At 43.9% G+C, this 25,640-nt stretch overlaps 3 protein-coding genes across 4 annotated transcripts; 2 read left to right on the top strand and 1 right to left on the bottom strand.

Moving 5' to 3' along the window:
• Positions 1-477: 477 nt before the first annotated feature.
• cmbl (carboxymethylenebutenolidase homolog (Pseudomonas)) lies at positions 478-2,255 on the top strand. The gene is made up of 6 exons (XM_052054453.1): positions 478-588; positions 765-979; positions 1,153-1,260; positions 1,339-1,481; positions 1,592-1,683; positions 1,774-2,255. Exons 2-6 carry the CDS (start codon positions 765-767, stop codon positions 1,951-1,953), a joined length of 738 nt encoding a protein of 245 aa, XP_051910413.1. The 5' UTR covers positions 478-588; the 3' UTR covers positions 1,954-2,255.
• A 172-nt stretch (positions 2,256-2,427) lies between these two features.
• cct5 (chaperonin containing TCP1, subunit 5 (epsilon)) lies at positions 2,428-5,972 on the bottom strand. Its single transcript, XM_052054439.1, has 11 exons — positions 5,725-5,972; positions 5,264-5,324; positions 4,986-5,150; positions 4,335-4,533; positions 4,037-4,229; positions 3,803-3,952; positions 3,609-3,728; positions 3,327-3,512; positions 3,110-3,247; positions 2,831-3,011; positions 2,428-2,739 (listed from the first exon to the last, which is right to left on the bottom strand). Exons 1-11 carry the CDS (start codon positions 5,827-5,829, stop codon positions 2,612-2,614), a joined length of 1,626 nt encoding a protein of 541 aa, XP_051910399.1. The 5' UTR covers positions 5,830-5,972; the 3' UTR covers positions 2,428-2,611.
• Positions 5,973-6,031: 59 nt separating this feature from the next.
• mtrr (5-methyltetrahydrofolate-homocysteine methyltransferase reductase) lies at positions 6,032-25,577 on the top strand. Of its 2 annotated transcripts, XM_052054437.1 has the most exons (15): positions 6,035-6,280; positions 6,394-6,756; positions 6,873-7,026; positions 7,119-7,236; positions 7,653-8,070; positions 8,186-8,299; positions 8,397-8,553; positions 8,744-8,832; positions 9,477-9,657; positions 12,201-12,243; positions 13,451-13,631; positions 14,340-14,458; positions 19,614-19,706; positions 22,502-22,696; positions 23,405-25,577. In XM_052054437.1, exons 2-15 carry the CDS (start codon positions 6,613-6,615, stop codon positions 23,547-23,549), a joined length of 2,151 nt encoding a protein of 716 aa, XP_051910397.1. In that variant the 5' UTR covers positions 6,035-6,280; positions 6,394-6,612; the 3' UTR covers positions 23,550-25,577. The 2 variants fall into 2 exon arrangements, with proteins under 2 accessions (XP_051910398.1, XP_051910397.1); XM_052054438.1 differs by lacking the exons at positions 22,502-22,696; positions 23,405-25,577 and adding an exon at positions 20,416-20,903 and having other exon boundaries at positions 6,032-6,280.
• The last annotated feature ends 63 nt before the right edge of the window (positions 25,578-25,640 follow it).

Raw genomic sequence — 25,640 nt, 5'->3', positions numbered from 1 at the left:
ATAGTCACTTGAAAGCGAACTCTACGCCTTTATACTGCCATCTAGTGTGTCGGGGAGTAACTATAACGTATACCCCGTTACCTATTTATTTTTTAGCCTGTAGTGAGAATGCCTGTACAATTCCGACTTCATACATCAGCAGTGCTCTAATTTAAAAATCTAAAATGTGCCAAAAATATTTGGTGGTAATGAAATACGGCACCTTGAAAATGCATGGTATATTTCGAATGAAACAGAGCATTTTAGTTTCGAATCTCAGTTATCCTTTTCAGGAGTGAAGAAACAGTAGTCACAGATCAATGCCATACGTTTGTATAGGAACGATTTTTAGTGTAACTTTCATGCGGTAATGACGTCACCATATGACTTCATCGTATATTTGACATTTGTAAACTTCGGCCAGACTTGAATTACATGACTGTACCTGTACTACATACTATTTTATCGGAGTGTTCATCGTCTTGGCTTGAGACAAGTAAGCTTTTATTTTGAAAGTTTTGACAATAACTGTCAAATCCGGATCAAAAACTCTTCCTACCTAGCTGCTAGACTCTCATTTTCTTCACTTTCAAGTTGGACAACTTCACCGTACGTTTGAAACACGTGTTTGCTGTTGTACTCGTGATATTTGCACTGACGTTTAATGTACATGCAGCGTGTTTCGTTCTGCTGTTTTTGAAACACAGTGGCGATTGCACCGTTCGACTGCTCCTTGGCCACTGTCCGTCTGACCTGCGCGCTCGCGCGTGTGTGTGTGCACACAGATGGCGAACGAAGCGAAGCCGTGTCCCTGCGATATTGGGGATCGAATGGAGTATGGAGGTCTTGGCCAGGAGGTCCAGATCGAGCACTTTAAAGCATATGTCGTGAAGCCACCGGCAACATCAGACAAGGCCATCGTTGTCATCCAAGACATATTTGGATGGCAGCTTCCAAACACCAGATACATGGCTGATATGCTTGCTGCCAATGGATACGTGTGTGTTCGATGCATGTTTATTAACTAACTGAATATATAATAATACGAAGACTTATTTAACTGGGAGGAGGTTATGGTCACATGTTCGAACATTTTGAAATGAAAGTCGAATGTTGGATAACAATGTTCTCCACCCGTAGTGTGAAAGTTTGGTCATATCTTTTGCTCTGCAGGGCTGTTTGTCCTGACTTCTTCCTCGGAAAGGAGCCATGGAGCCCATCACATGACTGGTCCACATTTACGGAATGGCGCAAAGATAAAAAGCCGACCGACATCAACAAGTAACAACTACACTCTGCAGAAGATCTGAGTTGCATATCTGGCTGGAGAGCTTAACCCACTTTCCATTTGCCTTCCAGAGAGGTGGACCTTGTGCTGCGTTTCTTGAAGGAACAATGTGGCGCCAAACACATTGGAGTAGTTGGCTTCTGTTGGGGAGGAATTGCCACACATTATTTGGTCCTGCACAACCTGGAGGTGAAAGCTGGAGTGTCATTTTACGGTATGTCCCATGCGCAACAATAACTTTGATACTAATACTTGAGTACAAACATGCTGTCAAACTCAAGCACCAAGGGTTACAATGTAAGCAATGTAGCTAATATCACATAGGCATCATAGCAGAAGGAGAGGACAGGTATGATCTGAAGAGCCCGACCCTTTTTATCTTTGGGGAGAAAGACCATTTAATACCCCCGGATCAAGTAAGAATTGATTTTCATGAGGATAACAATTATCCTCCTAGCATCATTTTACACATTGCGGCACAACTACTGGCAACTTGTGCTCTTTAGGTGAGCGGTCTTGAAGCAAAGCTGAAGGAGAAATGCACCGTGGATTACCGGGTCAAGATCTTTCCAGGGCAGAATCACGGGTTTGCCCATCGAAAGAGAGAGGACATTAGCCCAGCAGATAAGCCGAGAATTGAGGAGGCCAGAACTGATATGATTAACTGGCTGAACAAGTACATTTAAATCACTGCAAAGTGGAAAGTCAAAGTATGTGCCTTTGAGGTGAAACCTTGATGAGACGTGTATGCCAGCATATCCACAAATATGCAAAATGTTTTTTTGAGAAACATTTCTCCCCAGTGGGGTTAAAAAAAAATTGATGAAAATGGTGAATGGAACCAACCACACACCTTTTTTAATCCAATCAAAAGTCTTAAAAATGTACTGTATACCATCTCAATTTTATACAGAGTGAATGAACAGTCCGAATTGAGTTAAGATGTCGGCGAAGACTAAAAGTCAATTAAAAAAAGTGCCAACATTGACGGGGTTTCTTCATTCTGGTCAGTTGTCCAAAAGTGTTGCGGTTTGAATGTGGACAACAGGGAAAAAAATTCTCATGTTCATGGGAATTAATTTTGAGAGAGCATGAGTGTGGGTGAGAGACTGCATATGCAACATATTGCATACAAAATGCTGTCACGGAAAAAAAAAATATTCTCCAGACCAACATTTTAATGGCAACTTTGATACGAGAACAGGAAATTGTATCAAATGATAAATAGCAGTCGGCAGTGTGGTTGGGATGCAGTGCTGGGGAAGTGCCACCAATCTCGAGAACCGGCAGGTTGCAACATTCTAGAGCACAGTTGAGCCGTCAGATGTTATGGGGGCGGGGGCTTCAGTCTTCGCACTCTCCGGGGCTTCGGATGTCATCGATCTTGAGGATCATCTTGACGACTTGAGTGGCCAGCAAGATCTGCTGCTTTTTGCCAATGAGGGTCTCAATCACATGCTGCTGCTTCATGTCTGCATTGAAAAAAAAACAAAGACCTTCAGCAACAACTGTATGAAGAGGAGATGTTTTGGAATGAAGGCAAAAGTCCATTTGGTTACTCACCGTTGGTGTTGTTATGCAGACAGTCAATGCCCAGGTACGGGTTGTTGTCTCTGACCTGTCTGGCTCTGACCGCCGTCATGGTCTGAATGGGGTTAAACCCACTGTTCTCAGCCAGTGCCATTGGGATTACCTCCAAAGCATCTGCAAATGACCTCATGGCGTACTGCTCCAATGATGGGCACTTGGGGGGCGGAGGGGAAAATAAAATGAGGAATGAGCAACGTAAAGATTAAAAGTTACTGCCACAGGGGGCCTTTAGGAAATGTGACGGTCAGTTACCTTGTCAGCAGCCTGGTTGACGGCCAGAGCACAAGCAATCTCTGAAGCTCCTCCTCCATAGACAACACGGTTGTCTTTGACCAGGTTACGAATTACACAAAGAGCATCATGGAGCGCACGCTTGGCCTCTTCAATAATCTAATCAGTAGGAGGAGACGATTAACCTAAATGTCACATTTAACTTGCAAGTCATCACTCTGAATTTTCAGCGATTTACCATTTTGTTGCCCCCACGGATGAAAATGGTCACAGCCCTTGTGTTCTTGCAATCCTGGATCACAAGCATGTGATCCTTTGTGGTGCCAAAGGAAATCTCCTTCACCAGGCCAGCAGTGCCAAGCTTCTCTGGAGTCAGCTCACAAAACCTCGGCACGATGCGGCCCCCGGTCGCGATGGCAATCAACTACGCCAGGAAAATTAACAAACGGCGAACAAGACCACCCACAATATTCAGAACAACGTCCAGTTTTCTTGATTGCCTTTACAGGGCGTCTCTAACCTCAATCTCTGGCCCTCCGACCCAGCGGACAGCAGGTAACTTGCTCTGTAGCAGAAGATGGTTGGCTTCATCGTCAAAGCCCCACTGGCAGATGGCCAAGTTAGCACCGTTGCTTTTGACCTACAACAAATGAGGTTTTTCCATTTCTGCTTCAACTTTATCAATACCAACAGCTGTCCTGTCGGGCGACAAACCTGCTCGATCATCTCTTCAAACTTTTCCTTTTCATACTTCTGGAGAGCTTTGTAGTCCTCAACAGAGGAAACATCCAACTTATGCTTGGTCTTGGGCTTAGGGGGCTCAAACGGGCAGGTAAGGATTGCAATTTTAACATCTTTCAGGACCTGAATGGAGACAAAGTGAAGTCGGAATTAGCTACATGGCTGTGCAACCGTTAGACTGCAAATTACACACTGCGACATTTGTACCTTTGGCATTTGAGGGTGACTGAACTCTTTGTCGACAACGACACCCTTGATGAGCTGTGTGTCCTCCAACTTGCCTCCTACCTTACCCTCCATCTTGATGAGCTCAAAGTCAACATCTTTTCTCTCCATGTCAGCCACGGTGAGAATAGCATTGACTGCGATCTCTGCCATCTGCCTGTGGCACCGGTTGATGCTGAATTATGGGGTGAGGGGAATAAAAAAAAGTTTAGCAGACCAGCACCCCGGAAAGCATCAATTCATAAAGCATAAACATAACCGAGTTGCGTAGGAGACTCACACTTTAGATCCCAGTGTTGTCATGGCGGTCTGAATGAGAGGTTCGGTGTTATTGGGATCACACGGAAAGGTTTCTGCGATTTTGTCAAGCTCCTCAATCGCAACACGTGCGGCCTGATCGTAACCGTCAGAGACCCTGATGGGGTGGATTCCACGGTCCAGGAGCTGCTCAGCTTGTTCAAGAAGAGCCCCAGCCAGTACTGGTAAGACAAGAAATTAATGAGTGGGACAGACTACAAAATCATGATGATGTCATTACTATATTTACTTTGTAAATTTCTTCCATGAATCTTTTAAAAATGGAACAAGACGATTGACAATACAATGCTACATTCATGACTATGCCTCAGTGTTTGATGTCATGAAGAGACTGGAGCGACTGGTCAGGAATTGAATTGTTTGTTTTTTCTTCTTTCCCCAGTGTGGGACAAATAAAGGATATCTTATCTTATGACGGCCACAATAATTTTTTTGTGTTTTAAAAAGACAAACTGTACCTTTAAATACATTGCAAAGTGAACAATGGTCAATATAGAGTGCCCAATAATCCTACCATGCATTTTTTTTTACATGTGGTAACTAGTCACCCACCATGCAACCCTTTAAGGTTTCATCTACAGCAAAAGGAGGATCTAATTTTGCTTTCACATACCAACAACTCCAGTGGTTCCATCACCAATTTCATCATCTTGGGACTTGGACAACTCCACCATAAGTTTTGCAATCTGATGGTCAACATCCATCATGCTGAGAATAGTGGCTCCATCATTGGTGACAGTCACTTCTCCATCTTGGTCAACCATCATCTTGTCCAATCCTGGTCACGAAAATCAATAATTATATTTGATAGGGGGATTCTAATAAGCTGTGTCCCCCCAAATCAGTCGATACTATTACATTTTCTTTGTGACCTGAAACAATAATACACACCATTCGGTCCCAATGATGTCCTCAGCGTTGACGCAACTGCCTTGGCTGCCATAATATGAGACTGCAAACACAACAACGAGCAGGTTAACGGTTTATTTAAATTCGGTATACTTGGCAAAGTCTATAAGCCAATTTAAATGCAATTCGGAAATCATTGGCATCAATGTAGACAGAGGCCACAACCCTATCCAGCAACACCCACCAACCGACCGCCCCGAGTAAGCACATGGGCCTTATGTTAGCATGGTGGCCAGAAAGCAGACATGTTAGCCTTTTACAAATGTGATCACGTTGCCGCTATCGCATTAATCTTACATAGGCTGTTTAAAATCTTTACATTAGTGCATTTCAACGATGGCCGCAGAATGTCAGGTCGATCTGTTGATCATAAAACTGCTGGCAAATCGGTAATATGCGAGTCAACGTGCCAGACCAAGCCCCGCTAGCTAGCCCCATTGTACCTTCAGTGCGTCAATTCCCGTTAGCCTTGTCTTCTTATCCTGGTCTTTAATGATGATGAATGGCCTCCCATATTCATCGAAGGCAAGCGTGCCCAACGTTGACATGTTGACGGAGAAATTGGGGTACCAATTTGACTCTTCCCGGATAAAATGATGAGTTTGAGAGAAGAAAATCTGGAGTGTTGGGGAGGTCCAAGCCGCACGGATCTGCCGGCGACTTCTGGAAGACTCCACCAGCGTTGAGGGCGGGACCAAGTGGAAATGTTTAACTTTTACAGATGCACGTCATCTCACACTGGTAGACGGTGAGCATTACGTATATGATTAAATGCGATACTCAGAAGGGTTAAGTATTCAAAATTGTATTTCAAATAGTAGTAATAAAAACAAGCGTGCGTTTTTTTGGTGGGCTCTTCCGATCACGCTAGATCTCGCCGTGTACCATCATGTCGCGTGAATTGCACCACGAAGATTCTCGCGTGAATTAAACCATTGGGTAAAGAGAAAGGGTTGCGAGACGGCCGGGTTGGATGGCTCTCCTTGCCTATTTGGAAAGGTATTTTTTCCAACATTAGCTTTATGTGATTCTGTTAGCATGCAATGTGGTCAATTCTATCTTTGCGATCGCCACTTAATGCATTTGTTTTCCATTTTGGAACCTACTTCTAGATTCCATGTGTACAGCTGTCAAATATGACCTAACATCCGGAAACTGTCAGGCAAGTGTTTTTCTGAGCTTTTGCTGAGGAGGAGATTGCTGACTTGACTTCATCTCATGTGTTGAAGTTAGACTGAGAGAAAAGTACTGAGATATTTTTTCCCCTCAAGCTACATTGCCCCGCTACACAATTTCATTAGGATGCCTTGCTCAATGTGTTTTCCTCCAGAATGCCCATTGAAATCAAGCCTCGGGTTGTGGTTCTTTATGGGTCTCAAAAGGGTCAAGCCCAGTCAATTGCAGAGGGGATAGCTGAACAGGCAGAGGAGCACGGTTTCCTTGCTGAGCTTGGCTGCTTGAACCAGAAAGATAAGGTAGCAATTTCATGCTGCTAAAATGCCATCATGCATCAAATGCAGTGATCTCCAACATGCTTGTTTCTGCTTGACGGAGGCACTAATTTCCGGTACATTAAAATGACATGTTATAGTACAATCTGGAGAAGGAGAAGTCCCCGGTGGTCTTTATTGTGTCTACGACTGGAGATGGGGAGCCACCAGATAACGCCCTGCAATTTGTGAAGCACATCAAGAAGAAGACATTCTCCTCTGACCACTACAAACACCTTTCCTATGCACTTTTAGGTAAATGAACCTTGATCTGCAGTGTCTTTTGTGTATATCATGAATTTGTTGAGTCCACTGTATTCATTTATTAGCTCCGTCTGTGCCTCCAGCTTTAGGAGACACCAATTATGAAAACTTTTGCAACTGTGGCAAGACAATTGAGCGGCGTCTACAGGAACTTGGAGCCCAAAAATTCTATGCAACAGGATATGCAGATGACGGTACAGGGTAAGTTATCCAAAGCAATGCGAAAAACATCCAAGACTGCCGTTTTTCACGTGTCGGGCAGTGAGGCCATCCAACCTGTTTAAATTTTAACTCTAAAGTAGTCCTACTAAATGCATTACAGTAATATAAATATATCTCAAATGGCCTTTGTGAAATGTATATCAACTTTTTTTTTATGGTTTCCAACAGAAAAATAATTCATTACTACCAATCAGACCTTGTCATCATAGCCTTACTATGGATGTGCTTTATTTGCCCTTGTAAACAAACATTTTTTTTCATTTTATGCAGTGTTCTCACTCCCTACAGGAACTAAAAATGCAAGATGCATCTGAAGTGAAGTTAGATGTTCAGTCGTTTGGTACGTCCTCTAATGCATCACTTATACAGGTGTAATGTACTTCTGTGTTCCCAAGGTTGGAGGTAGTTGTGGACCCTTGGCTTGAAGGACTTTGGAAAGCTATCAAAGCAGCGTCATCAAATATGGCTTCTGATTGGAGAGTTCAAGAGGATTCAGAGAAGAATATTCCAGATTCGTCAATACCACATGTCCAACTCAACCTGCTAAGCCTCACTGACCTTCAGTTTCCTCATTTGGACCCCAAATGTGCATCTCCGGGTTCATCTACTGCCACGCAGCCTATGCCCACGTCTGGAGAAGGTGTCAGTTTAACAACGCCACCAGCAGAGACACACAACACAGATCCTGGAACGTCCAATGCACCTTCACTATCGCACTCAGTGCCTCCGCTGTCCGACTTGTCTCTAAACGTTCCGAGTCTACCTCTACCTTTTCTAGACGTACGTCTTCAGGAAGTAGACACTGTGGACAAGGTAAGGATTCTTTTTCTCTCTCCTTCCTGTTATCATAAGACTGAAAGTTTTGAAATGATACCTGTCTATTTGTGCTTTTTTTCCCCTCTTTTAAATGACCACCTATTTCTTTCAGAATTTTGGGCCCTTGAACGTTGAAACTCTCAATGAGGTTCCTATATCCCGTGCGGTTTGTTTAACAACAGGGGAGTCAGTCAAGACTGCCATCCTTCTTGAACTTGACATCACTGTAAGATTTATAAAATGTTCTTTTGTTGCGTTCCTCAATGAATTCGCTTGAAGAAAAAAAAAACACCTTGCTTTGCAAATGTTTTCTTCCTCTGAAGACGTACCCCATGTTGACCTATCAACCTGGGGATTCGTTTGATGTTTTCTGCCCAAATCGAGCCTCCGAGGTCAAGCAACTGCTTCAAAGATTGGGTCTTGAGGATCAGAAGAATCATCATGTCCACGTTTCTTTACTCAAAAACACAAAGAAAAAAGGTCAGCATACACCTCACAATTCTTTTCGGCATATATTGAGCAGCACTGTGTTGAAATGGCCAAGCAAGAACATGTGACAGGAGCAGAATATCTTTTATGTTACCGGTAAATAATCATGCAGCAAAAAATATGGGGTTACATTTCCTGACAGCTGTGATGTAATTTTTTTTTTCCTCATGCTGGGTCACAGGTGCTCAGGTACCCTCCTACATCCCTCAGAACATTTCTTTACTGTACCTGCTCACATGGTGTCTGGAAATTAGAAGTGTTCCAAAGAAGGTATGTACAAATATTACAAATTCTGTTCACTTTCAAAAGTTCTCAAGCTCGGGTAGATCAATACTTAATAGTAAGTGCAGACAAACATTCTTAAACCTTGTGAAAATTACTTTTTCACCGAGGGATGCTCCATTTTCTTCAACGAGTAGGATTACATTTGGAAGTAGATACAGCAGAGTACACAATTTTCAATTCTGTAGAGAGCGACATGATTAAAAAGTAAAAATAAGGAATCTTTTTACCAGATGAAAAATAAATTTGATTAACATTTACGATAAATCTCATTAATGCAGAGTTTCTGTGTGCGCAGACAATTTTGCTTTCATTTTAATCGAATTCACACACCCCAAGTGCACCATAAATCTAAAGGCAAACGTTTTATTTTACACCACCGTCTGTGTAAAGCCGGGTCTCATCTTTTTAATAAAGCCTCTTCATGCTTTTAATTTAATCTGCATGGTAAAAAAAAGACAGCAGAACCTTTTAATGATGTTCAACCTTGCTCTCATATCAGACAAATGCCAAAATGTTCGTATTAAGCAACTCCAAGATGTTTAACATTTATTACAACGCTATTAAAAAAAAACTAAACACTTTTCTGGCAAGTTTCTCGGTGTGACTTTCAGCCACGTTTCCTTTGTCAGGCCTTGCTGCGAGCACTGGCTGAGCATACAGCAGACAGTGTGCAGAAGAGGAGGTTGCAGGAGCTTTGTAGCAAACAAGGCACTGCAGACTACAACCAGTTTGTGAGAGAGTCCAGCCTCAGTGTTTTGGAGCTTCTCGCTGCCTTCCCTTCCTGCCTACCTCCCCTCAGCCTCTTTCTAGGTCAGATCGCTTTCTTTTCTCTTAGTTATTTAGCAAAGAGGAGTTCTTGGTGTTGACAAGGCACCATCATGTCAAGGCTTCAGTGGTTGAATATATATATATATTTTTGCTAGAGCCATATTAATTATGAAGGCTAAAAATAACCCGGTAATTACTCCAGATACAAAAATCATATTCGGTTCTCATTGGTCCGTGCGCCATCCCTCCACAAAGTTTTGTTCAACAATGGAAATCTACCATCTAGGGAGAAAGAAAATAAAACCCAAACAAAGCAATGATGTAGCTGGGATTAAGTTCCACTTTTCCTCGAGTCAAGAGCATTGCAACTTTCATCCAGAAAGCGGCACTGTTGCTCCAGTAAAGCAAGCTACAGTTTATTTTTTAATTTTTTTGGACGAACTACACACAACTGAGGTTTTCTCAGTGGGGCAACGTTCCTGTCCTTGTGCTCCCATTTTTCCTCAGCAAAGCAAGTTAGCCATTTTTGTCATTTTCCTCTGTTAATGCATTTAATAAATGTCACTTTCAATCATGCCGTCTTACGCGTGTCCCCGTTTAGAAATTAATTCTCCTTATTCATTAGCCACGCGGTATAGTTCGGTACACCAAATTTCGATCCGACAGTGACATGTGTTCGTGACGCCTTAACATAAAAGTTGTCAGCTACTTTTGGCATCCGTGCGCGTCTTCCTGCCACACCGCCCCCCTCTGTAGCAGTGATCAGATGCAGAAATCATGCATCATGATGTGAGAAAGTGGGAAGCTGGAGGCTGAGCAACAGATGTTGCTTGATTGGATTGAGCAGAGGGTCCGAGGTTTGGACAAGTGCAGAGGTGCTCTTGGAGCAGAGGTTAATGGTGAAGCCTGACTCAGCGCGCCAAGGACGCCTCCTCCGTGTTCATTAGACTGCAAGATCAGGGTTTGTACTTATGCTTTGACAGTAACTATAAATAATGAGGTGAGCATCCAAGAGCACATACGACTACAGATACACTTTCTCTTATTATATTATCCTATTTTTTTACTCTCCCATACGTGAAAAGGTCGTAGCTGACTGCTGTCTGGAAGCATCTTTTTCAGTCTAATTTATCGCAGGGCACAAAGGGAGTAGTCGTACCAGGTTGAACACAAATTATTTCTTGACCCCGTGTGACCCACACAGCCTTGTTCCTCAGTCCACAAAAACATGAACATTGAGAATGAAGTTCCTTCGCTGCCACTCACCGCTTGCTTAATATTCATCATCAGTCTGACGAAAAGCATTTGAAAGGCTGCTTAGTGAATACCGGTGAACTTGCAAGGCCGCTCTACCAAAATGAACTAAAAGTGTGTTGTATTAAAAAGTAAGGGTGATTCTTTGAAATGTGCAACAACCTTTCCCATTCATCTGCTGGCGAGGAAACTATTCATGCATAAATATTTGGCCTCATTTCTTTACCTTGTTTTTTCCATCTTAAAGTTGAATGGAAAGATGGTAAAGATACTGGGATGAAAATGAGGACTTTTGGGAGACTTTTGCACTCTCGTTTCTTTTTTGAGATAAATTAAAAATGAGGTGTGAGACGATCAGTTCCAAAAGGAGTCATCACTTACCAAATTTACGGTCATGACTGCGCTCATCTTGAGTTCTGATCCCAAATCAAAATAAGCATTGCTAGGCCTCGGTGGAGTCTGGAAAAACAACACAAGTTATTTGACATGGCTACATTTTTTTTCTGACACTGCTATCAATAATACATGACTCTTTTAGACAAAATTTAGATAGAAGCAGCATGGAGTTACCCACAATTTGATGGAGGACTAATCCAAATCAGGTGTAATGAGCATAGAGATGTTTTAATAAAGCACAGCAATGTTTTTGCGGACTACATCTAATAGATTGTGTTCCATATTTAGTTTTGTGCATGCCATTCAATTGATATGACTCTAAAGTCAACCCGCTAAGCTTCCTCCCAAAACGCCGTGATTTATTAGCGGGCGTTAGGCTAAGAGTGCGAGCAGATTTTGTCCAGCTGTTGGTCTTTCCGAACGATTTAGCTGAATCAAGTATTTTTGCTAGGCCTCAGCTGCTTAGGCGTTGCTCTTCAGGGTTCATCAATTATATACTTCCAAATTTCAAGTGATCCAATTCACTTTTTTGCCCCATCGAAGCCCGTGGCCGTGCGGCAGTGGCATATCCTCTTGCTCCAGGCGGAAGCGCTGCTCCTACGTTTTCTCGATTCCAGCCACCCACCATTTGCTAATGCAAGTACTGCTGATGACCAAAAAAAAGGGCACCTTCATGGTTGACTTTGCAATAAGGTTTGCATAAGCAATCTGCTTCCCACTGGCTTCACATCTGGCCGCTTGGGATTCAAACTGCCCGACTTTGTCAATTTAACAAACGGAGCAGCAGCTTGTCCGCAAAGCAGAGTGGAATTTGGGTGAGGGTAACAAAAAATAGACGAGGGTTTGGATCACAATGACTTTCCATCCATGTTTTATCACAAGACAACAGGATGATTGACAGCTTTGCGTTTTTCTTTTCTTTTTTTTTTTTTTAGAGCATCTGCCCAAGCTGCAGCCAAGGCCTTATTCAGCTGCCAGGTAAGGAGAGCAAAAAGAGTGCACCTTTCACAGCGATGACATCATTTGGTCACATTACCATGGCCTCACGATGATAAATGTCATATTCTGATTTCAACCTTAATATACGTACTCTCATTTCCTCTCTGCACAATGACGAGTAAAAATAGTTCCAGAACAGCAATAGGCAATTGAAAGGAAGAAAATCCCGAATTGGCTTTGACAGTAATGATTAGTCTTGCTTGAATACATAATTTGCAGTGAAACTGACAAATAAAAAATGTCTTGATTAAGAAACACCATTTTGTTCTAGGAATGCTTGAATGAAGGAGGGCCATCATGACTGTGAATTTTGTGAAGCCATATAAATGTTTAACCACCTCTGCATACTACATACACAGTGAACAACAAATAGACGGATAACTAGTTTTGACATCAGAAGTCAAGAATGATGGAAAGACTTGAACCTTCCGCTCAAGAAGAGAAATATTTTGGGTCTGCTCTGCTCTGTAGTCCATGTTAAGTGCGCTGATGTGATTCCCTAAAGAACTTTGTGATGGGAGAATTTCGAGCAAAACAAATGGACTATTGCAAGTCTTTTATTTAAGTCGGTGTTCCATCTTTTTGCCTCACTTAGCCGGTCATCGATTTGCTTTTGCTGTTTAGCTCGTACCCATTAAGGGTTTGCTTTAAAGCTCACAAGGAACATGAGCGTCAAAGACAAGGTCAGAACTTCTCAGCTGCTCTCCTACTCGCTTTGCTGCTTCCTCTATTGTGAAAAGAGCATGCTCAGTAGTTAATCAGATAGTGCAGACTCGAGACATTAGAGGCTTGCATTATTGATGCCAGAGTCAAAAGAGGTCTCCGCTGGCAAACAGGAAGGAAGGAAGGAGAAGAAATGGACAGGTGCAAGGGCCTTCAGGGAAGATGGACATTTTTGTTGAATCGAGAAGCAGTGTCGATCACTGTTTACCTAAATGTGCCCCCGGATTGGCTGTGACCGGTCCAGGGTGTACCCTGCCTCTTGCCCAAGCCCGCTGCGATAGACTCCCGCTCACCTATGACCCTCACGAGGACAAGCGGAATAGAAAAATCGATGGATAGAACAAGGGTGCAATTTCTCGCCCTGCTTGTTTTAATAAACAACTATTGATACCCTTTTCATGCAATTTTCAATAAAAAAACACTTGCTTCTCACATTTTTGTCCATCATCTCTCGAATTCGCAGCTCCTGCCTTCGGCATCCAGGCAAGCTGAATTTTGTCCTCAGCATCGTTGAGTTTCCAGCATGCTCAGGTCGTCCTGTCGGGAGGCGGGGCTTGTGTACTGGTTGGCTCTTTGACCTCGTCACCCCTCTCCTGGTTCTCCCGGGGAAGGCTGAATCGCAGCGTTGCCTTGCCTTGCCGCAGGTGAGTGGAAAGCTGAAAGGATAGAAGAAAAATTGAAATAAAGCAACCCTTGTTTCAAGACTTGAAAAGTTGCAAAGTGACCATCTGTTGTCTCGACATGCATTTAAATATTTTTTTTCAGATTCATTCATTCATTCCCAGAATGTCTTGATGCGTTATTCTCTCTGAAGTTTAATTTAAATCCAGAATGTCGTCTGCAAGGAGCAAAGGGCCAAATTCTCCCATTAGTACCCCCCGAGTCTTTTTTTAGATGTGCTTGGACTTTTACTCTTTTCATCTGAGAATCAGGTCCCACCAGAAAAGTGCACAGGTGCACGCCTGTTCCCCGCTTATACAGATGGTATGATTTGTCCCAAAGAGAATAAAAATAAACAAAACAAGTGATAATAGTCGGAATTTTGCCTTGGTATAGGTGCGCGCTCTGTCAATGTAATTAACACCCCCATTTGACTTCTTTTGAGACTCCACCGATTGCCTGGGTTTGGGTGGATGAAAATCAAACAGAATTTGAATTAAAGCAACTCAATCCTCTCTATCACACCCTGTGGATTTTAGTTGCAGCTCATACGTTTTCTCATTAGCCCCGTCTTCCAATGTTAATTAGATCAATTAATAGATTGGGAGGCCCAGAGTGGCTCCTCAGCAGCGTTCTTATTACTTGCATTATTTAGAATGCCGCACTAATGTTCTGTGACCCTCACACCTCAGATCCATGTGAGTTTGAGACCCAACCGCTCCTTTCGACAGCCATCCGACACATCGGTGCCTCTCATAATGGTCGGACCTGGTACGGGTGTCGCGCCCTTCATTGGCTTCCTCCAGCAAAGGTGAACAAATGTATTTGCATGCATCCTCGTCTACTTTATGCTGGCGTTGTGAAGCGATTGTTGCTCTGACCTTTCCAGACCTGTTCTAGATATTCATAAATGTACATGGCGTGCAGTGTTTAGGGTCATTTCATCACTGCACATTTCCAGCTAATTTGCCCGGACGGTTGAATGAGGGGCCCCCCACCCCCAAGCTTCATGAAGGTTGACCGTCATTCTTTCACATGAGGTATAATAAATCTAAACGCCGAGGGCTGCGGTCCTCCCAGCGCTCGTTTTAGCCATTGCATCGGGAATAAATGAGGTCCCTTAGAATGGACACATTCACACACGCTGTGCATAATTTGGTGAATGATTAGCAGCCAGGAGTCAGCAGCTCATGGATGCCTATCGATTTAAACATAAAAAAAAAATAGTGAAAGCCGTGGAGTAAATGCTGATGTGAAGGTTTTTTTATATACATTTTTTTTAACATGCAGCTTGTCTAATTTAAACTTTAATTACAGGAATATTCGGATGTGACACTTTGTGAAAATTTGCAGAGCTCTTGAAATGATGGTTAGGCCCAGATTGCAAGATGACCTGTCATGAAGAGTTAATGAGACTGTCTGAAGCTTCTCTTAGCCGGGCTGATAGATGTGCGTTGAAACGAGCCCGTGTCTCCCTGGACTTGTCAGGAAGCAGCGCAAACCTTTTTAGTGTGACTGACACGTTGAAGTCACGGGTGACTTTGCGCCGATGAGGTGGTGCCCCAGTCAGCTCCAATTGTCTCTAATCCACCTGGACAGCCGACCCGCGTTGAAGGGTGGGGTGCGTTGGCAGTCACTGTGGTGAAATCCATGCAGCAGATCAATGGCAGAAATCTGACATGTGACATGAGCGAGGGACATTGATAGAATGTCCTTGATCAGAGATTGTGAAATAGCGATAAACAGTTCTACGGTGGCCAATACTTGAGCAAGCGCATGAGCTCCGATTCTTATTTTTGTTCTAAAAATAAATATTGGCAAAAAAGAATTCAGTGCCTGTGTAATGGGAGAAAAAAGCAGGGCGACAATGCACACAGGCTGTAGAGCCGACAACTCCGAGCTAAATATTTTGAAATTCAAATGTGCAAGCCAGCTTTTTGAGTACCATCTTGCTCATTGTTGTTGAGAAATACGATTACTTCAATATGACTTCACGGTTTTCAACAATCATTTGTAACGGCAACAAAATCATGCCGGAGTTCGAGGCCAACCGATTGAAAGATGATCGTAAATGGCTTTAGGGTGCGGCACATTCTGAACTGAAGAAGAGGCACTTTTCATTTGCTTACTGTTACGTGGCTAAAAAAAGCAGGCCCTGTGGAAAAAAGAATAAAAATCAGTTCAGCCAGGAAGGGAGATTTTCCCATTTTAGTTCAGTAGAACACAACTCACATGCATGAATGCTGTCCGGTTCAGTGACTTCCACAATCCCTTTTTCAAAGCTGAGCTGCAAGCCAATCAGGTCAGAGCTGCAATTGGCCATTGCCAGGTGGTTGCAATTACCTTCCCTGAAACAAGGCGTGTTCGACAAAACACATTAAGCATCACACAATGACCACGGCAACAGTTTTGGATGGATGTGGACCTTTCCCCCCCATCCGAAATCCACAAAATAATAATTGTTAATATACTGTGTCATGGGCGGCCCGGTAGTCCAGTGGTTAGCGCGTCGGCTTCACAGTGCAGAGGTACCGGGTTCGATTCCAGCTCCGGCCTCCCTGTGTGGAGTTTGCATGTTCTCCCCGGGCCTGCGTGGGTTTTCTCCGGGTGCTCCGGTTTCCTCCCACATTCCAAAAAAAACATGCATGGCAGGCTGATTGGACGCTCTAAATTGTCCCCAGGTGTGAATGTGAGTGCGAATGGTTGTTCGTCTCTGTGTGCCCTGCGATTGGCTGGCAACTGATTCAGGGTGTCCCCTGCCTACTGCCTGAAGACGGCTGGGATAGGCTCCAGCACCCCCCGCGACCCTAGTGAGGATTAAGCGGTTTGGAAAACGGATGGATGGAATGGATACTGTGTCATTTGGCATGATGACACGAGGTTCGACTGTATTTGCCGGGCAGTGCTTAGTCATGAGCCACATGGAGCAAAGGAACAAAACAGGATCTGTCAACATTGGCAAACTATTTGAAATGGCCATTTCCACGTTACTGATGCACATCTGTTTATTTGACCAAAAGCAATATTCAAATCATGACTCATTAGGTTTTGTGTTTTAAATACAGACACCATAACCCAGAGGCAAGGTGCCTCCTCACAAGGCTTTTGTTCCGTTTCACATTTTTTATTTATTTTACTTCGCCATTGGGGCTTAAACTTTCCATCTACAGAATTCAGCATGCCTCCCATCTGATCACACCTTCCCGTCTCCTCCTCTGCGTCACGTCCCGCTGTCTGCATGGAGCGCAGGTGGCTTGCGTCAACCTGTCCTGGTGTGAAGCAGAGTTGTTCCAAACACGATCTCGCCCATTGACGTCTACTCTGAGATAACAATCACCAGGAGGGCCGCATTATCTGCCTCTGGGCCTGAAAAGCATCCCACAATCATGCCGAGATCCTTCCATCGCTACTCTTAATGCTAATCGATGCTTGTTTTTAAAAAGAAATCTTTGAATTCAAATTGGGACTAGAAGAAGCCTTTCCAAAAGGTCACAGACACACTCGGTGATGCCATTATTTTTTTCCAAACAAGCTCCCCAGCTTATTTGTCTGGCATTGATCTTTGCACAAGATTCTGTGTCGAACCATGTGATGTCTGTTTGGGTTTTTTACTGCTCACAGCAGTGAGGGAAGTGAAATAAATATAACCCGGAGCTGTCACCCGTCATATCTTTGACGGTGTCAAAGAGAAACTGATGCCAAAGGCTAAACTTGACAAGGATGACAACGAGCTAATGCTTTAGGATGCAGGACCCAATGCACTGAACAAAACAAAACAAACGTAGCGAAGCCGTGAAAGATGTGATTATCGCGATTACCGTGTTTTCGCGAGGGATGACTGTCATCAGTTAATTTGATGACCTGTGAAGAAATGTGCCAATTTTGGAATTGATTGTGAATTAATCACAGTCCGAAGGGATCGAGAAAAGTGAAGCGCCGCTACTTGCAACGAGTACAGGTTCTGTTGATTCAGTGTCAGGTGGCGCTTCATGCACAACTCCTCCATGTTTACGCTCAATACGCCGTATTACGCCGTGGCCTCCCATCCCACGAGAGAATAATTATTTTACCCGTACGACGGCTGTACATCGGCAGTCATTTCCAGGACATATGTAGAGACACAGACATTGACAGCGTCACCGAATCCACATGGAGCCCACGGCGCCTGCTCGGAAGCCAGGCGAGTCAACCGCGACCCCATCAGTCACCTAGCGAAATGCACCGTACAAGATAATTGGGATGTTTACAGAGTTCTAACCCTCGGCCCTCACCTCACTAAATGGCGCACTTCTAGCACTGACCAAATGGAGGGCTCCTCTCGTTGCTCTCCTGATAGGATCGTGTTGCACGCTGTCCAGAGTCTGCCGATGCAATGATATCATTTGTATTCAGGCAAAGGCGCCGACGTGGCCTGTCCAGAATGGAACCCAGGTTTTTTTTTCATATCGGTATTGATCCCTTCAGGGCAGGCGGCGAGCAAAGACGAGTGCACTAAAATGAGTTTACTTGAGGCTCTTGGCGGGACACAACGATCATGCCTGGGATGCAAAATGGATGGAATTAGAGGCCAGGCGCCTCCGTTCCCAGATCCAACATGATGAATACAAAAAAGAAAGACTCGTCTCTTTGGCCGAGGCCTACCATGCTCTTGTATATTCATCTTGGTCATGATTACACGACTTGAAAAGCAAAGATTTTTTTTTCGGTGGGTTTCTAAAGGGGGTTGTTGTACTTTGTTTAAAACGTTTAGTCCCATTGCATCAGAGTCTTCAGCAACCATGACGTTTATTTCAATCAACATTGGGGTGGAAGTTATACAGTACTTTCAGCTTTCTCACTACGTGACAGTGAACCTGAGAGAGAAGGAGAGACTCTGCTTGCAAATTTTTGTTTCCGACCCTGGCATACTTGATAGACAGCTCCTTCGCTTTTCTTGCCTGTCTCCTCTTTGTGCATTTCATCATGCTGTCAGGGGAGTAACACACTCACCTGAATCCTTCGCTAAATGTAAAAGCAATCTTGTTTGTTCACTCTTCCTAAATGTGTGGAGATTTTATATATATATATGGTCCTTGTGAGCGGTCCAGTGAAAGTGGACTCAAAGATGAAAGATTACTGGTATTTGAACGTTGTGGACAATGTCTATTTTTGCTTGAAGTGGAAATACGTTTGACGTCTGCACCCAAAAACATGACGTCATAATGTGATCATGATCCTGCATTTGCTTGTTCAAATGTCGTTGTTGCCGCTCCCCCCACCCCTCATCTAATGTTTATAATTACTAGACACCCCACTCTACGATGAACGCATTCAAATTTCCAAACACCCTAACTGGTTCATCAGCGACTAAATTATCCCATTCATTTATATGCATTGTGCGGCAGACCATCAAGGAGTCAGCTGCTTCATGCTGTGTAGAGCAATTTCTTGGGAAATTGTAAAAGGGTGCCTACGGATGCCCGGCATTTACCAAAAGAGATTAGAGAAAGAGCTCAATATAATCGTTTGCCTGTTGATATCTTATTTGATCATTGAAAGAGATAGCGAGGAGATCCAAGTCAAACACACTTGTCTGGTTTTGTCATGCCTCTGCAGTTTTTTTTTTTGTGAATGAAAGAGGAGTCAAACGATTCAGTGATTGAAGATGGGCTCAGTTAAAAGAAAATAAATGAGTGGATTAGCAACACACACACACACACACACACGCACACACACCGTATGACATTTATTGTTTTCTCCCCGTTTATAGTGATGGAATGAATGCCCCTTGTGTCAAACGCATAACGTCCTTGCAACGGTCGTTTCCATGCATAAAGTAATTGCCGTCCATGCAGTTGTCGCTTAAAGTGTGTCACCGCTCTTCTTTTAACCTCTGCTTTCGGAATGGATTTTCTCTCGCCCGTCTGCCGTCTCTCTCTTTTTGTGAATGAAGATTGACCGATAGCGGTCTCTGTTTGAAATTTCAGAGAAAAGGAGAGGCAGCAGAATCCTGATGCGCCGTTCGGTGAGACCTGGTTGTTTTTTGGTTGCCGCTACAGAGACCGAGACTACCTGTTCAGGTAAGCTTGGTGCGAGTCTCTGTTAACCGCTTGTTTCCATCCTCTGAGTGCATGGAAATTGCATTTTCACATACTTTGCCTAACCGTTTGTTAGTCCCCTATTTTGCGACAGTATGCTACTCTTCACCTTGTCAGAAGGATACTCGTGGGCACTCAAGCTCGCAATGATTTCCTTGTATAATCATCTATTCGGTGAAAATTGTTGATTGCGGGTCGTCTGTGTGTCTAACTGTCTTAATCTGAGTTTCCACAATTCATCTTCCCTAAAGCAAATGAGTTTTGACGGTTTTTGGGTGCCATGTATCCAAATTTGGACATGGGGAAACATAGCGCTACTTCCCTTAAATATGTTGTGCTATCATACTAAGCCCACGTCACCTGTTGCTCATGCTCACCTATTTGTGAATAAGAGTTCTCAAAATTATGCAAAAATGGAAATATGATTTGTGTTGTTTTTTTCTATGACCTTTTGCACAAAAAAATTCAACAAGCCTTACATTTTTCCTCACTACTCTGGCTTTTTTGCGAGTTTTTATTTTTCATTTCCGCGCATTGATTGTCATTGTCCAAGCATCAACGTTTGCTCAGCTCCGGTGCACTGATCAAGCTGTTCTGCAGGATTAATCGTGTGAACGGATTAGCCGCCTTAATCACAAGAATAGATCACAGGCACGGCGATTTGATCCCCTTTTGTTTTCCCGTCTATTAGGTCGGTATCGCCAAACACCGAGGTAGTGTTTGCCCACTGTTTGGACCTCTCTGGAGAGAACCGGCATTGTTGACCAAAGCCATCAGTCTGTGCTGGGTGTTCTGCTTCATTTAAAAAGGCTTACTAGAATCACAACAGCCCGTTTAGCAAAAGATAACGAGCTCCTGCATGGGAGACGATATCCCTTTTGCATTGAATTCCAAAGTCAGGTCCTCAAATCTTGGCACATTGAAAACAATTCTCATCTTTTTCGCTCACATCCACCGCCACAATGCATTTGAAATTAAATGAGATTTCACTGCACACTTTCAGCTTTAATTTGTTGATACGGTATGCCTCCCACGTTTTTAGGGACCGTTCACCTGATTTAAAGGAAAACGCACTCAAATTAAAGCTCATTGCGGTGGTTTTTAGAGCCAAAAAGATGTGACTTATCTCACTGTCCCAATATTTATGAAGCTGACCGTGTGTTTTATCTTCATACATTCAGGGTTTGCATGCATATTATTTCAAAATCTTCCTCACTGTGGGAGTGAAATGAATCTTGGGTGACCAACAATGTCGTTTAAAAATGGATTTGCCGGTTGTCAGGTCCTATTAAACCAATCACAAGCCTGAAAAAGAATCACATTTGGATGCAAAATAGTCCAAAGTACGATTTTCATTGAAATGTTCTTCAATACGCTGCCTCGCGATAGAAACACATGCAGCGCTAGCTGACAGCACCTTCTTGCTCACTCTCCTAAGTAGTTCAACTATATTTTCGTTTCACTGGATATGTCTTCACGCACTTTTTGCTTTTGTGATGCCGAACGTTTGGAACAAAGAAAATGAGCCCACCCAAATAGGTTGTCCTCATTGATCGGCAATTTTTAGATTTAACGAGCAGCTTGTATGTGAACATAAGGCCCACGCGCGTCGAAAGATGTCGTTCGCCCTGCTGAGCTCACCTCTGTCGCGATACATAAATGTGAGGCGGTTTGTCGGCATTGAGCACGGTAACGCCATGGCATCGCCGTGGCAACCACAAGGCCCCTCCCCCCCAACTTGAGTCACACACCTGCTTGACATTTGTAAGCTATCACAGCCACAGCTGTGCACTCACATTTGAGCTGGATTTTGACATGCGCGAGTGGTAAACGCCGTCCAACACAAAAGAGGAATAATTTCCTTCCCGTATTGTGCGCTTTAAAAAAGTCACCGGTTTACCTGAGGCGCACACCTCGGCTTACAATCTCCGTTTCCCCTGAGAGCGTTTTTGCTCACTGACCATCTTTTCCTCCTCAGGCCCCGTAGATAGCGAGGCAGAGGCGAGAACTTGGCAAGCTCACCTCAGCCGACAGGGAGCGAGGGAAAGAGACACCCAACAGCAGGATTGATTAGAGAAACCCGTTTTTGAACAGTGCCTTGACCTTTCTCGTTTTCTCGTTAAGCAAAATAAATTAGCTGTCTGGCACAGCTTTCTTTAGACCTTTTGCTCATCCGTGTTGTTTTTCCATGAAGCCCGACAGTTGTTTTTGTTCTTCGCAAATGTTTGGTGAGGATATCTGCGCGCTGACTATCTTGAGGGGATTTTGGATGTGTTGGTGTGCGGTGTTATAAGGTCGTTGCTGTGCATGTCCACATTTAGTTTCTCCTCATGAGGATGAAAACGCTCCAGATTTTGCTCTACAAGTGCTGAAATTATAGGCACATTCTCCATGCTTACCGATAACGGTATTTGCAGACAAATGCCTTGTAATTGCGAATGAGCGTGCCCACTTGATACCTTCTAACAGGCACAGTTACAAGTCGTCAGTACACGCGCTACGTACGATGCAGCGTGAAGAGGCGTCTGTTGAGGGCCTCTAGAAAAAGTCCTTAATGACGTCAGTCTTTTATTTACGTCTTTATTTATTGCCTCACCCAAATGATGTCAACTACAGTGAACGTAACAGAAGCCACAGATACATGCTCCAAAATTCCAAACTCGAGTTTCGTTGACCGGTTGTCCATGACAAAGCTGAAGTTGGCATGTTGGCATAAATCTTCATCTTAGCCAAGCAAGCATGACTTTATTTTTTTTCCCCTTATTTTTTGTTGCCAGAGAGGAGCTGGAGGGCTTTGTGTGCAGTGGTACTTTGGACCACCTACAAGTATGTTTCTCCAGAAATGACCAGAAGGACGAGGAGGCCGTCGTCTCAGGAGGCTCTCCCAGATACGTCCAACACAACCTGCTGCTCCACAGCCACGAAATCATCAACATCTTGCTCAAAAACAATGGTTGCCTCTATGTTTGTGGGTAAGAGCGTAAGCCGGTCTTGATTGGAGTGGAAATATTGTTTTTCTCCATTGCACACCGATTAAGATTATTAAAGGGGGGCCGCGCACTTGCATGATAAAATAAATAAACCGCTTGATAAATCTGCTGCGAAAAAATGCAAACGCACGCTTGTCTTGTTGCTGTAAACCAATGAAAAGGTTGTGCGCACTTTTTCCTTGCCCACAATAACAACGCGGCTTAAATATTATTTTATGCATACCCGCACACTTCCCATATATTTGTGTGTGTGTCAGTGCAGTCTCAGTAAGACGATGAATGATGCATAACAATGAGTCACGCCAACAGTTTTATAGCTCGCAGTCCCATGATTTATCGCGAGGGTCTCCCTTTTTATCACTGCGGGTCTACCTGCTTCCCTTAAATGATCTTTGAAACATCCAGACTAAATTAAATGAAATAAATCCCACCTCTATGTCAACAGAATGATGAATCGCTCCCAAAATGCTGCCATCGCAAGATCTAGGCCGCATCTCAATTCGAGATTTATGGAGATTGTCATTCAGTGCGTCCACCACATACGAGCCTTTTTCTGGTTGGGGTTAAGAGCGGGGGATTGTACAGTCTTACCAAACCACACAAAATGCAAAAAAAAAAAATTGGATTGCTGTATTGCTCTGACACCTGCGTGATTTCCTTTCTCTTCCCATCTTTTTCCACCCTCACCAGAGATGCAAAGAACATGGCGAAAGACGTAAACGACACCCTGATGGAGATGATCAAGCGTGAGCTCCAGGTGGACCAACTGGAGGCCATGAAGCAATTGGCTCGCCTCAGGGAGGAGAAACGCTACTTGCAGGACATCTGGGGATAACAGAGGACTTTTTGATTTTTGATTATTATTCGTATTACATTAAATTCAACATACGTTCTCAGCCGTGACCTTACGCGCTCAAAAACGGGGGAGCCGCTGATAATCGCGATGGAACATCCATCCGTTGCATTGCTTTGGAGAAGGTGTCCAATGTGCTGACCTGAGAACACGGCGTGCTGACATCATCTCATGCTTGGCTTGTTGAGCAAAAGTGACCTTGGCCAGGCCAATAATGCTGCTTATTGGTTCTGGCGGTGTGAAAATACTTTGAGGGTTGACAAGCACTCAGTGTTTGTCCTGCCAGGGAAAGCATTTAAGTCGACTTTGATGGAGGGATTTCAATGAGACTGAAACCGCTCTGCGGTTCCTCCCTAGATAAACAACAAAGTCGTTGACGCACACGCACGCATTCGGATATGAAAGGATTGCGCAGGGTTTAGAAATGGAATTTTTTTTAGTATTGTGGTATTTTCTTTGAATATGCAAAATCCTACTGCCAACTAAATACCCGACGTTCGCAAAGAAGCGTCGAAGGCCACACGCCAATCACTCCACACTAAACACTTGAGTTTTTGCTTTTATGCCGTTTGATATTATTATGGAGTCACCTTTCTTTGTTCTTCTTTCAAGAATTGGATCTGAGGAAAACAAAGAGCTTCCACGATTACAGGCACAATACGCGGATTGTTTCTTTGTGTGAAGTTTCAGCGTGTGCATATCGGGCATAAATATCCAACCTAAAGCTCAGCCCTGAGCTCCGAGAGGAATCCATCAGACTTGACTTTGCTTCGTTTTAGTACTGCCCGCGTGCACAGTGTTATTTTGGACTCCTCCGAATGTTGCCCATGCAGCCGCGCTTGGATCTCAAACAGCCTCTCGTATTTTGCGGCCTGGCAATAAAAATAATTTCGAATTGGCTTCCGGCATCTCCTCTTTTCCCCCTTTATTGCTCAAAATGACATTTGTGGGTTTTCGGGTGCAAATGACCCGACTCTATGAACTTGCGTTGGAGGCGCAATGGTGGAAAGATGTGAAATTTGTCCTGACTGAATTTAAAAATTGAAATCTTGCTGACTTGAAAGTTGAAGGTGCCTTTGGTGAAGAGAACGAAAGCGTCTGCTAATTGAAGTCTTTTTGTGGTGTGCCGCAGAGCCCCAGAGTGAGGCTTCCTCAGAATTAAATCTTCTAACAGCGGTCGTTTTGGTTCTCGTTTTGAAGGGAGGGTAGACCGGGGGGGGGGGGGCATGTTTACAATCTTCCACTGCCTCCACTGTTAATGACACACCATTTAATTTGTCCTCAAGCCGGGCAAACAAAACCGTTCTAGAAAACCACCCCGCGACTGTGACTAATTGCTTTCTTCGTATCTTGTCAAAAAGAGCAAAACGGCTCTCTGACTTCATTATCTTAAGAATGTGACGACACAACAAACGTTCTCTCAAAACTCTGAGCCTCGCACGCTGATTGCGGTCCGCGTCACCCGATCCCGTGACCGCAAAGGACCGAGGCAAGTTCAAAGTTATGAGTGGCTAATTCAAAAGGTCCACGGTGTCAAAAAGTACGGCGACGGTTTGGAATAAATCAGAGCTCGTTGGAGGTCAGAGCGAACGGAGAGCAGTAACACCCCAGTGACGGACGCCCCTTGTTAAAAACGGCTAAATGAAGCAGAAAGACGTGCGCTATCGTTCATGACTCTTATTATGAAGAGCGTCGAGTGGAGAGGTTGCACTTCATGTCAATGAACAGCACAAGACACGCTTGACACACAAAGTAATCCACGGAGTGAGGAGGTTAGAGGAGTCCAATCAGGCCGCTCGGCACAATGCCCACTTCATTTGTCTTGTGAATGGAGTATCGCTTTAGCGGTAAGAGTGCTTAACACGAAGGCATTATTAAATGGGACTACGGGTCCGCTCAGGCAATATGGGGGCTGAGCATGGAATAAATGTCTTCACTTTCCGCATTTGTTTTCTGGGAATTGTTTCAAGGATGAAAATGACAAGCCGGAATTAAAGGTGTTTGACTTTGGACGCTCCGCTGGCCTGTATTCTGTTATGTGTCAGAGAGCCGGTTCAGAGGCACTCATGTGCC

Source organism: Hippocampus zosterae, chromosome 20 (assembly GCF_025434085.1).
Source record: "Hippocampus zosterae strain Florida chromosome 20, ASM2543408v3, whole genome shotgun sequence".
NCBI lineage: Eukaryota > Metazoa > Chordata > Actinopteri > Syngnathiformes > Syngnathidae > Hippocampus > Hippocampus zosterae.
Note: the sequence above shows the minus strand (reverse complement) of the source record. Positions and strands in the feature narration are given on the sequence as shown.

Bases quoted from the DNA above. Each gene is read 5' to 3' on its own strand.
- cct5 (XM_052054439.1), bottom strand. From the start codon at position 5,829: ATGTCAACGTTGGGCACGCTTGCCTTCGATGAATATGGGAGGCCATTC. The intron at 5,151-5,263 runs GTGTGTATTATT...TTTCGTGACCAG, and splicing joins GACATCATTGGGACCGAATG to GATTGGACAAGATGATGGTT. The intron at 3,953-4,036 runs GTACAAATGTCG...GTCTCCATTCAG, and splicing joins GTCACCCTCAAATGCCAAAG to GTCCTGAAAGATGTTAAAAT.
- mtrr (XM_052054437.1), top strand. From the start codon at position 6,613: ATGCCCATTGAAATCAAGCCTCGGGTTGTGGTTCTTTATGGGTCTCAA. The intron at 8,071-8,185 runs GTAAGGATTCTT...TATTTCTTTCAG, and splicing joins AAGTAGACACTGTGGACAAG to AATTTTGGGCCCTTGAACGT. The intron at 19,707-22,501 runs GTAAGCTTGGTG...TTTTGTTGCCAG, and splicing joins GACCGAGACTACCTGTTCAG to AGAGGAGCTGGAGGGCTTTG.
- cmbl (XM_052054453.1), top strand. From the start codon at position 765: ATGGCGAACGAAGCGAAGCCGTGTCCCTGCGATATTGGGGATCGAATG. The intron at 1,261-1,338 runs GTAACAACTACA...TTTGCCTTCCAG, and splicing joins AAGCCGACCGACATCAACAA to AGAGGTGGACCTTGTGCTGC. The intron at 1,482-1,591 runs GTATGTCCCATG...AATATCACATAG, and splicing joins AGCTGGAGTGTCATTTTACG to GCATCATAGCAGAAGGAGAG.